General features: G+C 38.4%; 1 protein-coding gene across 2 annotated transcripts in view; it reads right to left on the reverse strand.

Moving 5' to 3' along the window:
• Positions 1–15000, reverse strand: part of LOC137637794 (uncharacterized) — a 379868-nt gene that overhangs the window by 354939 nt on the left and 9929 nt on the right. The window contains exon 2 of one of the 2 annotated variants that reach the window (XM_068369908.1): positions 9458–9848. The exons of the other annotated variant lie outside the window; for it this stretch is intronic. Within the exon in view, the coding sequence (XP_068226009.1) occupies positions 9572–9848 (277 nt within the window). The 3' untranslated portion in view covers positions 9458–9571. Of the gene's footprint in view, positions 1–9457; positions 9849–15000 lie in introns of those variants that run through there. 2 annotated transcript variants of the gene reach the window in all.

Genomic DNA, 15000 nt, shown 5'->3' on the forward strand with positions numbered 1-15000 from the left:
ATATATATATATATATATATATATATGTATATGTATATGTATATGTATATGTATATGTATATGTATATGTATATGTATATGTATATGTATATGTATGTATATGTATATGTATATGTATATATATATATATATATATATATATATATATATATATATACTATATATATATATATATATATATATATATATATATTATGATGTTCAAGGGGCATATTCGCTTGGCTTCCAGTCCTCGACTTCCACCAAAGTTATTTATTCGTTTTTCATCTTATATATTATTTAATTTCATGGTTTTTGTTTATTTCTTATCAATTATGTGTACAGATATATGCTGGCAAATTCATCTTTCAGTGTCGACCTCTCCACCATAGTATAAACATTCTCTTCATACATTTTCTGAATGTAGAAAATATCTTTGGCGCTAATGATCTTTAACTTTAAACTTACCGTTCTAACTTTTCTATCTTTTTGCCATTTCAAAGACTTCCTTACTCTGATCAACACAAGGTTTTCTGCAAACACCATCTTCAATGGGCCATGTCCTTCCTTATGCTGGGTTCACACATTCACGATTTTGCTCTCTTGCTCCCGAAGACAGGAAAATTGGTAGTTGGCAACTATAGCGATTATGGAAGCCTTCGAAGGTGTAATGGCCGAATGTCGAAGGGGCTTTTTTGCCACGTCGGCGAGGTTTGTACGAATGTCGGGAAGCGGGGCGAGCCTCGTGGCGCGGACCTACGTGCCCCGAACCGGGCCGACAATTTAGCGCCGCGCTAAATGGTCGGGGCAACTGCCATTTGTCAAAATTTTTAACGAACTTCGGCATGCATTTTCTGATCATCTTAACGTGTCTTTGATCATCTAAACGTGTCTTCGATCTCCAAACGAGTCTTCGATCATCGAAGAGCGTTTAGATCATCGTAATCTAGAATACGATTATCAAAATGTGCGCACGAACTTCGGTGAAAACAAATAACCTCGGTTGCGACCTTCTGATAATTGTTGAACGACTGCCGGAAATCGAATCGCTTGTTACGACGATCGTGCAACATTCCGAACATTGTTAAAGGGGGCGTGGCCTAATTTCCCTAGCACACAACCGATCATCGTAAATACCTTTACAATCATCGAAACAATCGTAATACTCATTCGACAGTCATAATACAGTCGTAGCGTGGCCCCTGAGGATTCCAGATTTTGGGCCTGTGACTTTGATCTGGTCCCTCCAATCGCACATAATAGTGGAAAATCGGCATTTATGGGCTCAAGCCATGACGTCCTAATGGAAGGTTACTTTAGTAGCTTCCCAAAGGTACATATGACTACAGTGATATTCCCAGAGAATCAAACCAAAGGTTTCACAGAATTCCAACTTCTGGCGCGAGTACTCTCAAGGGTATCGTATATCATCAGGGGACGTATTCTTGACATGCCACATGGCAATCTGCACCCCGAATAGCCTTTACGCCTCGAGGGGGAATACGTGGCAGAATAGAAGGGTAACCGCAACAAAGATTACCCTGGTTCCCCTACTACATTCGTATCACAACCGTGCCAACTCCCTCTGCCGGTCATTCCTTTATCTGTAGCGACTCGCTACGGTGGTGTTCCCTGTCGATCTGACATTTTCGATCGATTTCTGGGAATCTTTATGCTTTCTACGACTTCTTTCTCCATCCAGAAAGTTGAGTATTTATTCTTTACAATATGTAATTTAGTTCCAGCCTCACAATGAATTTAGTGTATTTATTGTGTGTGGATCTTCGCCGATTGCCGGTATCGCCATAGACGCTGTCGTTCTTTGAACGTGTGCTATTTAGTTAGCAGAACGACATTCTGGTTTAAATAGCTTAATTGTTATTATGAAAGCTATTTAGACATTACATATTTTAAAGATATTTATAAGCATAATTTTCCCTTTTCCGTGACGATCGTATATGTCAGAGTTTTGGTGATTTAGGTAACAGAGATCTCGTCTTGTCTAGGTAACATAACCTAGACAACACATACTTTCGTCATTTCCCTGGTTACCCTTGTGTATTGGTTATCACTCCTGGAATTATACTAACCGTTGCTAATCTCGCAGGAGATTTATGGGTAATCTCTCTTCTCTCTGAGAGTAGCCTTAGGCTACAACTCTCTGCGTTGGCCTTGAATTTTGAATTCAGGCATGATTAACCTAGAGTTTTCTGTCTCATCCCTTAACGGCAGAAGGCAAGTTTTGGGATTCGTTCAGAACCTCAGAGTATTTAGTCTTTGTCGGCAGTTGGTCGGCGGGATGATTGCATTCCCCTGCCGGCGGAACTGCCGGCATAGGAGGCTAGCCCTCCCTAGATTACACCTGAAGTGGTCGAATGTTGCCGCCACCTTCTCCCTGTGGTCTAGTAGACTAGTCCTATGCTCGCCGGCCCTAGGCTTTAGAGTCGTATACTCTTGTGGCCTAGGATGGCGCCGGCATTGGAACTCTGTTTCTCCCTTATTGAGAGGAATGGCATGAGCTGCCGTCCCCTTAACTGTACTAGCACCTCCTAAGCTGGAGAATAATGATTCTCCTACCGCTTGTGGTCGTGCCAGTTTCTTCAAGGTGTGTAGGTCCGGCAACATTGCCGGTCCTTCCTATACCTCATATAGGACCCTTTCCCCTCCCCTCTCTGTTCTTTTACGATGGCCGAGCCATTGTCTTTCCTGTGCTGGAGTCCTGCAACCTTACCATTGCTGGTGGGTTGCCGGAGCCGCCCAGACCTCCCCTCCTCAGCCGTCAGCTGTCGGCAACTGCCGACTGCCAGCAACTGCCGACTGCCGGCGACTGCCGACTGCCGGCGGCCATGACGGCTGTCGGCGACTGCCGGCTTCCAGCGGCCTTGGCGGCTGTGGATGGGAGGTCCCTTGTGTCACCAATGTTCTCCAGTTCTCCCTTGAACTGCTAGCCACAGTTTCCGTTGTCGGCGTATTGTTCTGGCCGCCAGTAGACCGGCACAGATAGGTATTGACTCAGTAGGTAGTATGCCGACTGTACTCGTGCTGCCGGAGGCTGGCCTACAGTAGTAAGCCGGCAATAGTACTGTGGCTAAATGGAAGTGAACCTTCTTTTCGGAGAAAGGCAGTAAAATTAGACTTTTACATCTTTTATTACTGTATACATATACAATAATAAATAGCCTTCACTCCATGCTTTCTCTCTCTCTCTTTTATCTAGCTTGCTAGATGCTCTGGCAATAGCTAGCTAATCCGGCAACATGCCGGCTGAACTACAGTATATGTCTATACAGGTAGTCAGTATATTTGCAGTATAGTATATACGGCAGATGAATAACTAACGTATATATTATACCAGTAGTTATTTCCATTTTATCTTGGGTATCCCTGCCCAGATATTTGCTGAACCCCATTCTATATTTATGGAATAATATTTCATCAATACTCTGATTTGAAATCAGTTTCCATTTACCCTGCAATATTGAATTTCGTAAAGGGCTGGTGGTGTGACACCTCTAACCCCTATAAGGGAGAGTCCTTATCCCTGAGTTTCCCCGATCAGGAAACTCCCTGATTTAATATTGTGAGGGAGGTCACAGCAAATAGATTGGTTGAGATGCATAAGTATATGTCTTTTATTTTCTGCCGGCTGAACTACGGTATAGGCCTATGCAGGTAGTCAGTATATTTGCAGTATAGTAAATACGGCAGATGGATAACTAACATATATATCATACTAGTAGTTATTTCCAATATATCTTGGGTATCCCTGTCCAGATATTTGCTGAACCCAATTCTATATTGATAGAATAATATTTCATCAATATTCTGATTTGAAATCAGTTTCCATTTACTCTGCAATATTAAATTTCGTAAAGGGCGGTGGTGTGATGCCTCCTATTTCCATTCCACTGTTCCAAAGTTCCCTTTTCCATTCCACTGTTCATAGTTCCTATTTCCATTCCACTGTTCCAAAGTTCCTTTTTCCCTTCCACTGTTCCAAAGTTCCTATTTCCATTCTACTGTTCCAAAGTTCCTATTTTCATTCCACTGTTCCAAAGTTCCTTTTTCCCTTCCACTGTTCCAAAGTTCCTATTTCCATTCCACTGTTCCAAAGTTCCTATATCCATTCCACTGTTCCAAAGTTCCTTTTTCCCTTCCACTGTTCTAAAGTTCCTTTTTCCCTTCCACTGTTATAAAGTTCCTATTTCCCTTCCACTGTTCCAAAGTTCCTTTTTCCCTTCCACTGTTCTAAAGTTTCTATTTCCCTTCCACTGTTCCAAAGTTCCTATTTGCATTCCACTGTTCTAAAGTTCCTATTTCCCTTCCACTGTTCCAAAGTTCCTTTTTCCCTTCCACTGTTCTAAAGTTTCTATTTCCCTTCCACTGTTCCAAAGTTCCTATTTGCATTCCACTGTTCTAAAGTTCCTATTTCCCTTCCACTGTTCCAAAGTTCCTATTTCCATTCCACTGTTCCAAAGTTCCTATTTGCATTCCACTGTTCCAAAGTTCCTATTTGCATTCCACTGTTATAAAGTTCCTATTTGCATTCCACTGTTATAAAGTTCCTATTTCCATTCCACTGTTCCAAAGTTCCTATTTGCATTCCACTGTTATAAAGTTCCTATTTCCCTTCCACTGTTCCAAAGTTCCTATTTGCATTCCACTGTTCCAAAGTTCCTATTTGCATTCCACTGTTCCAAAGTTCCTATTTGCATTCCACTGTTCCAAAGTTCTTATTTCCCTTCCACTGTTATAAAGTTCCTATTTCCCTTCCACTGTTCCAAAGTTCCTTTTTCCCTTCCACTGTTATAAAGTTCCTATTTCCCTTCCTCTGTTCCAAAGTTCCTATTTCCCTTCCACTGTTCCAAAGTTCCTATTTCCCTTCCACTGTTCTAAAGTTCCTATTCCCCTTCCACTGTTCCAAAGTTGCTATTTCCCTTTCACTGTTCTAAAGTTCCTATTTCCCTTCCACTGTTCCATTCCAATTTCCCTTCCACTGTTCTAAAGTTCCTATTTCCCTTCCACTGTTCCATTCCTATTTCCCTTCCACTGTTCTAAAGTTTCTATTTCCCCTCCACTGTTCCAAAGTTCCTATTTTCCTTCCACTGTTCCAAAGTTCCTATCTCCCTTCCACTGTTCCAAAGTTCCTAAATCCCTTCCACTGTTATAAAGTTCCTATTTCCCTTCCACTTTTGCAAAGTTCCTATTTCCCTTCCACTGTTCTAAAGTTTCTATTCCCCTTCCACTGTTCCAAAGTTCCTATTTCCCTTCCACTTTTCCAAAGTTCCTATTTCCCTTCCACTGTTCTAAAGTTCCTATTTCCCTTCCATTGTTCCAAAGTTCCTATCTCCCTTCCACTGCTCCAAAGTTCCTAAATCCCTTCCACTGTTATAAAGTTCCTATTTCCCTTCCACTTTTCCAAAGTTCCTATTTTCCTTCCACTGTTCTAAAGTTTCTATTCCCCTTCCACTGTTCCAAAGTTGCTATTTCCCTTCCACTGTTCTAAAGTTCCTATTTCCCTTCCACTGTTCCATTCCAATTTCCCTTCCACTGTTCTAAAGTTCCTATTTCCCTTCCACTGTTTCATTCCTATTTCCCTTCCACTGTTCTATAGTTCCTATTACCCTTCCACTGTTCCAAAGTTCCTATTTCCATTCCACTGTTATAAAGTTCCAATTTCCCTTCCACTGTTCCAAAGTTACTATCTCCCTTCCACTGTTCCAAAGTTCCTAAATCCCTTCCACTGTTATAAAGTTCCTATTTCCCTTCCACTGTTCCAAAGTTCCTATTTCCCTTCCACTGTTCCAAAGTTCCTAAATCCCTTCCACTGTTATAAAGTTCCTTTTTCCATTCCACTGTTCCAAAGTTCCTATTTCCATTCCACTGTTCCAAAGTTCCTATTTCCATTCCACTGTTCCAAAGTTCCTATTTCCATTCCACTGTTCCAAAGTTCCTATTTCCTTTCCACTGTTCCAAAGTTCCTATTTCCATTCCACTGTTCCAAAGTTCCTATTTCCATTCCACTGTTCCAAAGTTCCTATTTCCTTTCCACTGTTCCAAAGTTCCTATTTCCATTCCACTGTTCCAAAGTTCCTATTTCCATTCCACTGTTCCAAAGTTCCTATTTCCATTCCACTGTTCCAAAGTTCCTATTTCCATTCCACTGTTCCAAAGTTCCTATTTCCATTCCACTGTTCCAAAGTTCCTATTTCCTTTCCACTGTTCCAAAGTTCCTATTTCCATTCCACTGACATCTGGATCAAAGAAAAGAGCTGAACAGGAAAACATATCCTGGATAATGACCGACGGATCCATCCCGCATTCAAGACTTTAATCCGTCTTCGCTTCCACAAGTTCCCTTGACCTCATTGTCCAGGTGGAATGACCCACATCTTCAGATCTTGACACGATATCCTTATGGTGCTACGGAGACATCAAGTTTACTTCAAACTATTTCCAGAAGTTTAAACTTGCAGCGAATGGTTCTGTGTTTAACAGACTGATATGTTTCTCTTCACAGTTTATACATGACAGATCTAATATAACGTTGTTACGGATCTTAAGCGATTTTATATCAATTATTAATTACTTCCTTTCATTGTAGCTGTAGCTTAGCTAGTAATAAAAAACACAATTTTACTTCTCTATAAATGATACTGATGATACCACTAAAACTTTCAACCAGGTTCTCACTAGTATTAGGGAAGAGATGCCAAATAAACAACTAAAAATCAACGAAAATAAGTCAAGTCTGGTGGAAGGAAATAAAAAAGTATTTACGAAACTTGGGTGACATTCAAATGAATACTCACAAAAACCTGGTCCTGATATGTAATAAAATTAGTGACTTTAGTGTAAGCCTGTCACTCGACTGTAATTCAGAAGCATTAACTACTGAGTAAAAGGTGTCCTATCCCGAGGAAGGATTCCCCCTATACTAAATGAATTAACTAGTTGTTTCGTTATTTAATGGCCAAACATAAGAAAAACTGGTATGTTAACAATTATAGCTATTTTTTAATAAATATAATCACATCCTGGAAAGCAATTCGGTAGATCATGTACTGGAATGAAAACTCGGTAGATCATGTACTAGAAGAGCACCGAAGTTATGAATAATCAAAATATTTAAAGATCGGTAAAAACATTAAAATAGATCTGGTCGTAAATAAACTATGAAAGAGACTCACGCCAGCCTCTTGCACAAAAATATTCTCTGCTTTATGTTCCTCTACTGTAGGTTCGTCTAAACTCTGAAGCTCTCAAGTACGCAAATTGTTTAAAAAAAAAAAAAGAAAAAAAAAAAAACATTAAAATCACCTTGTACAGAGAGAGAGAGAGAGAGAGAGAGAGAGAGAGAGAGAGAGAGAGAGAGAGAGAGAGAGAGAGAGAGAGAGAGAGAGAGAGAGACTATTACTGGAAGGGTAGCCAAAGAATACAACCACCTCGTGAGCCAAAGACGCCTCAGGGAAATGCCCTCCACCCTAAGGACCTTGGTTGGTAAGCGGGGATCAACGTCAAGCCGCCATCAAGAGTTGTAACAACCTCGGAGGAATAATGAAGGTAACAAGAGAAAGAGCCCGTGCTTGGGCCCAGCTTAGACCAAAACATCAGTATATCTTACACTAATATATAAAGAATTCCCAAAGAGCAAGGATTTTAATTAAGCAAAACTATATCAACAACTATTATAACCTAAGATGTTAAAAAAGGTACATTTAAGAATGCAGCATAAATGTTTGTCAATATTGATAAAATTATATACCTTTGAGTTTTGCAATTCACAAACATTTCTTAAGAAATCTTATAAAAACCACTTTCATTTTCCGTAGTAAACGTCTGCCATGAGGGATTATGACCATTGCTATTATGTAAAATAATAATTTAGATATAAGGCAGAAAATAGGCATCAAATTACCCTCACAGCAAAGATATATCGAGACCAATAATCCTCATTTTGAAAAAGAGTTAATCATTTAAGTTTAGAATAAATTTATGAACACAAAAAATCTAATTCTATTGTAACAATTTACCTATGTTAATTGCTGCCTACAACGCTATTCTAATACATATACTTCTAGGTAGTATTATTGTCATTAGTTATTATCATTCTTACCATTATTACCTCACCCTACTTGGAAAAGCAGGACCATGCTACAAACCCAAGATGAGTCTGCAACTGAAGAACCAAAGTCTAATAAAAAAAAAAATAATTCCTTCTGAATAAATTGATCAACGAAAATCTGAAGAATCTGGTTTAGTTTTCTTTTAGTAGTTTCTTCTGCTTTCGAAAGAATGACATCACGACTAAGTTGTCGAATCAATTAGGGTAATTAAGACGAACTATTAAAATAGAAGATAAAGTCAACAATTTTTTCAAGTAACGGGTCTATAAGGTTTGTTTTATTATTTAAGTCTGATATGTCTTGGAGATTTGAACAATGTTCTATCGATGTTATTGTCAAGACTTTCTGATAGTGTGTGTTCTTCCCACTAGTCTTGCTGAATGGACTCATTTCTTATAATCTTTCATCCATTTAAATTCTAATCAAAAGATACAGCTTTCCTGTCTCAGCTGTCAGGAATTTCATTCTATCCTTTTCTATTACAAAAAAAAAGAAAAAAAAAATGAAAAATATAGAGGTTTAAGTGTCATTCTTTCTTTCAAAGCCAAACAATAATATGAATACCACAGTGTCATTCAAACTTCAAATATTTCAGATATTCATTCTTATTTCTTATTCTGTGAAGGTGAAACTTTTCATAGTTCTAATGTGATCCTATAAAGCATGTATTGAGAAGAGTTTTGGGGTTGAAAAACCCAAGTTTATATCTTATAAGTATTACGAAAATATACTTAAATTGCTTTCAAGGTATACAAGGTCTCCATTTTTCTTAATAAAATTTTAGTAGGAGACCACGCCAACTTTAGAATTCTTCCTTTAACACATGGATAACAGATGAATCCATTGCAGAAGACTAAACTCAAAATAGTAGATTGGAATAAGTAGCTTTCAACAAATTCAAAAGATGAAATCCCTCACTTAAAGGAGGAGGAATATTAACTGATGAACTTGAAAAAAAGTTGAAGACAAAGAGTAATTAAAACCTCTTTAAAAGTAGATTATTAACAATATGAAAAAGAGTAAGCAGAAAATCATGATCTGCTTATATTGCTAACCAAAATAGGGGATATGTATGCTAAATGTCAAAGAAAATATAACGTAGAACATTTTATACTCTAATAATCACATTTTGTGCATTAAAAAAAAAAAAACACTAATCTCTGAAGAAAACAAATTTATTCATCAAACATGTTATTCTATGTAGGACCAAAAACATGGTACCTTATATTCATGTCATTTTCCACAGAAAACCTTGACATTTCCTGTAAGCTTTTTGTTATCAGTTCATTACTGCAAAAAAAAAAAAAAAAAAAAAAAAAAAAAAAAAAAAAAAAAAAAAAAAAAAAAAAAAAAAAAATTGAAGAATTGGGACTACTTCAGATATGAAAATCATATGAATATTTACATAGTTTTATTACTTAATGACTTGGAATTCTAAGCACCTTCTAGCTTTACAGTTTAGATGTCTATTTGTATCCTACTCCAAATCCATCGGAGACGGTGATGGAGGGGGAGAGGAGTAGGTTGGGGATGGCGGCGAGGGAAGACCTCCCAACAAGTCTCCAACAAAGGTGGCGATTCCTCCTCCTCCTTGTGAGGAGAGACTCGTTCTCCTCCTCGTGAGGAGACTCACTCTCCTCCTTTTGGTCGTCCTTTCCTCTGACATCATCTCCTCTTCTCGGTCCCTCATCCTCTTGAGGTGGTCTGCCCTCCAATTGGAGCCTTGAACAGCCATCGAGAGAACTGGAAAAAAAAAAGAAAAATAAAAGTTGGGGTTAATAAACAAAGCGGCAGATAATCATTAATGAATCAAGAAATGGTTGTGGATTACAAAACTGTATCCAAAATACATTTAAAGAGCCACTCAATGAAAGGAGAGATGCAATTCAATATCTTTACATAAGGATAAAAGGGAAATCCTCGAAAACATCAGCAAATAATCGATGTATTAACATTTCATAAAAGGCATTTTTGTCATTTTGGAAACTTGTCATAATTCTAATACTAAATATATTAAAAACTGTAGGCCTGATCTGAGAAGACAACAGAACATAGGAAATCTCTTATGCTTACCTTTACCTTCGTTACTTTTGTGGTCCATAATGAATAAAGTTAGGCGCAGCAGCGAGACGAGGCAAACTTTGAAGGATGTTGTCTTTGAAAACACTGAAAAAAGGCCTATTATAAAAAAAATCTGCAATGAAAATGACCCACGGAAAATACCTAAGAACCTAAAGAAACTATTAGGTCTAAAGACAGAAAGTGTTGCCCGACATAACTAATGATCCTAAATGCCTAGCAAATGATTTTATTGATTATTTTGAAGAAAAAATAAATCAAATCCGCTCTAGTTTTCACAACATCGGCACAACAGAGCGAAGGAATACATCAGCAACAGGTGTAAATAAGCTAAGGGTATTCAAAGAGTTAAGTCAGAGTGATGATATGAGAATAATAAATAAAGTAAAAAAACCCACTGCGGAAATGATCCATTTCCATTTAATGATATAAAAGATGCAGAAAATTAAACCAGACTACAAGAGACCTACCGAAACATGGTAAATATGAGTCTAACACAGACAGTTTTCCCTGATTGTGAAAAAGTTGCATGTATCAAGCCTATGTATAAAGGAAAAGGTGATGCAGACAATTTAAGTTCATATAGGCCAATATCAAACCTGTCATATTTTTCGAAAATTATTGAAACTGCTGTACACGAACAAACCTGGAAACTTCTGAAAAAATCTAATGCCATACCTGATGATCAATCTGCATACAGAGAAAATTACTCCACAGAAACAACAGTGTTAGCGATTAAAAATGACATAACAGAAATTATAACAAAAGGCAAGTGCTGCATTCTTGTGATGCTTGATCTAAGTGCAGCATTTGATACCGTAGAACATACATATCTGATGGAAGACCTTAAAGCTGTGGGCATCGTAGAACGAGCATATGACTGGTTTGCGAGTTATCTTGAAAACTGCAAAGTTAAAGTAGTAATATCAAATGTTGAATCCGAGACAAGAAAACTAACCAAAGGGGTGCCTCAAGGCAGTGTACTATAGTCAAACCATTCTGTCGTGGCCGCTGAGACGATTTCTGTTCCCCTGTACAGCGTACCCATGTCAAAATATTTCGACCACTTTAAGGAAAAATGAACACTGCGGTTAGAGACGAGCCATCCAAACTGAGTGAGACTAATGCTAGCCGTTAATGACAGATGACATTCCCCAAAGTATCCCCAGGGTGCATCCTCACCTTTTTCACTAATCTCACTGGATTAAGACAATATTAAATCTGCGCTCTCTCTCTCTCTCTCTCTCTCTCTCTCTCTCTCTCTCTCTCTCTCTCTCTCCTGTTATTCTTGTCGAGCATACAGTATATATTTCATTAGGTACACTGTTAAATAAGCGTAATTTTAATCGGACATTATCCGTAAAAATATACTGTTCTTAGGCCTAATTCAGTAAAATATTGGAGAGAGTAATTTTTACCCTACCCTGTTATGTTATTACGGGTTGATGATCATAATATCACCATTTAACGTCAATATTTCCATTTATTAGACGGTAAATGCCTGGCAACATTTATAACTGGATTTTTACCGTTTTTCCGGCATATTTTTAACTGTAAGGTATTCATTTCTATAAGGATAATTACAACCAAGTACATGTCCCCCAAAATCATAATCCAAGGATATTTGCCAGTTTTATCCTACTGTCTTAATATGACTCTCACAGAAGGGAAGTTTGAAATCCGATTGACCTGTCCTTGGAGGTCTCAAGGGTAAATTTATGTAGCAAATATCAGCAAGCTATATTTAATCCCTTGAATGGTAGATCTTTGAGTATAAAATGTAGTGTTTGAGACAGAGACTGCATTATCTAGCAAACATAAACCATGGAAACTTCTCCAAACCGTGTTCTCCGTCCCAATGCCAGGGAAATAGTACACAGTGTGTACAAGTATTTCACAAAAGAGAAGATGAACCGCGGCCCTTTTACTGATGTCACCAAAGCATGTATCCCCGTACTTCTGAAGCCACAAATGTTCCTGAAAGAACAGTACGTAGAATCATCAAGGAGGGACGAGTCACGCAAGAAGAATTTAGAAAACCGAAATTTCAAGAAAGAATTAGGCTTCATCCTTGTCCCGTGACTGCTCTAGACGACTTTGATAAATGTGTTTTAAGAAGAACAGTGTTAAGTTTTTATGCACGAAATTAAATCTCCACCCTTGAAAAAATACTGGCGGAATTTAAAGTAAATATTCCATTCAATGGATGCAAAGAATCTCTAAGAAAAGTGCTACATGATATAGGTTTCATTTATGCTAAAGTCAATGGAAGGAAATTTCTTTTAGAAAGAAGTGAAGTGTCAAGTGCAAGAACGGTTTTTTTTTTTCGAAAAATTAAGAAAGTGAAAGAAAGTGGAGATCACCCTTTTGTTTATTTAGATGAAACCTGGGTAAATCAAAATTATTGTGTGGGAAAATGTTGGTTGGATAAAAGCGGGAAAAAGGCAACGGGTGTTAATCCTCCAAGTGGCAAAGGCAACAGACTCATAATTGTTCATGCTGGCACCAAAGATGGATTTATACCAAATGCATCTTTAATTTTTCAAGCAAAAAAATGACGGGGATTACCACAAGCAAATGAACCATGACGTATTTCAAGACTGGTTCAAATCAAAATTATTACCAAACATTCCTCCGTCATCAGTAATTGTCATGGATAATGCTTCCTATCATTCGGTGAGAACTGATAAGCCCCCAACAATGTCAGATAGGAAAGCATTGATTAAAGAATGGCTTATTAAAAAGGGAAAAGACCCAAAAGATTACTTGACTAAAAATGAATGAATAACGATGGTCAAGTCTTTGACTGCATGCCAAGAGAGGAAATACGTAATAGATAATATGGCCCTAGAAAAAGGCCATAAAGTGGTAAGGTTGCCTCCATATCATTGCCAGTACAATGCCATAGAGTTGATTTGGGGGCAAGTTAAGCAGTATGTATCAAAAAAGAACAACTTCAAAGTGAAAGACTTAAAATCGTTATTAGAAGAAGCTCTAAATAGTGTAACAAGAGAAAATTGGGCTAATGCTGTGAGGCACGCTGAAATACTTCAAAAGGAAGATATGGAGGCAGACCTTTCTGTAGAACATTTGTTACAGTCTTTTATTGTTGAATTGGATTCCTCTGATGAGGAATAAAATTTATATACTATACATGTTAGGTCAAAATCAACTATGTACAAACAAATAAAATACCTATAATTTAAATATTTTCAAGTTGGCTATCGATATATATTGTATTTATTCAATTACTTAGGATTTAATTTTGCATCATTCCAAATAAAGTATTTCGTGAATTTAAGACTATTAATTTTCCTATATCAGAATATTATGATTTTGGAAAACAATTGAATCAAATAAGAAGTAAAAAAGACGGGAAAATTAATTGAACATAATTGAATATTTACTTTTTATTATACATATACCAAAGGCACTTCCCCCAATTTTGGGGGGTAGCCGACAACAACAAGAAACAAAACAAAAAGGGGACCTCTACTCTCTACGTTCCTCCAGCCTAACCAGGGACTCAGCCGAGTTCAGCTGGTACTGCTAGGGTGCCACAGCCCAACCTCCCACATTTCCACCACAGATGAAGCTTCATACTGCTGAGTCCCCTACTGCTGCTACCTCCGCGGTCATCTAAGGCACCGGAGGAAGCAGCAGGGCCTACCGGAACTGCGTCACAATCGCTCGCCATTCATTCCTATTTCTAGCACGCTCTCTTGCCTCTCTCACATCTATCCTCCTATCACCCAGAGCTTTCTTCACACCATCCATCCACCCAAACCTTGGCCTTCCTCTTGTACTTCTCCCATCAACTCTTGCATTCATCACCTTCTTTAGCAGACAGCCATTTTCCATTCTCTCAACATGGCCAAACCACCTCAACACATTCATATCCACTCTAGCCGCTAACTCATTTCTTACACCCGTTCTCACCCTCACCACTTCGTTCCTAACCCTATCTACTCGAGATACACCAGCCATACTCCTCAGACACTTCATCTCAAACACATTCAATTTCTGTCTCTCCATCACTTTCATTCCCCACAACTCCGATCCATACATCACAGTTGGCACAATCACTTTCTCATATAGAACTCTCTTTACATTCATGCCCAATCCTTTATTTTTTACTACTCCCTTAACTGCCCCCAACACTTTGCAACCTTCATTCACTCTCTGACGTACATCTGCTTCCACTCCACCATTTGCTGCAACAACAGACCCCAAGTACTTAAACTGATCCACCTCCTCAAGTAACTCTCCATTCAACATGACATTCAACCTTGCACCACCTTCCCTTCTCGTACATCTCATAACCTTACTCTTACCCACATTAACTCTCAACTTCCTTCTCTCACACACCCTTCCAAATTCTGTCACTAGTCGGTCAAGCTTCTCTTCTGTGTCTGCTACCAGTACAGTATCATCCGCAAACAACAACTGATTTACCTCCCATTCATGATCATTCTCGCCTACCAGTTTTAATCCTCGTCCAAGCACTCTAGCATTCACCTCTCTCACCACTCCATCAACATACAAGTTAAACAACCACGGCGACATCACACATCCCTGTCTCAGCCCCACTCTCACCGGAAACCAATCGCTCACCTCATTCCCTATTCTAACACATGCTTTACTACCTGTGTAGAAACTTTTCACTGCTTGCAACAACCTTCCACCAACTCCATATAACCTCATCACATTCCACATTGCTTCCCTATCAACTCTATCATATGCTTTCTCCAGATCCATAAACGCAACATACACCTCCTTACCTTTTGCTAAATATTTCTCGCATATCTGCCTAACT

This window comes from Palaemon carinicauda, chromosome 3 (genome assembly GCF_036898095.1).
Source record: "Palaemon carinicauda isolate YSFRI2023 chromosome 3, ASM3689809v2, whole genome shotgun sequence".
Taxonomy (NCBI): Eukaryota; Metazoa; Arthropoda; class Malacostraca; order Decapoda; family Palaemonidae; genus Palaemon; species Palaemon carinicauda.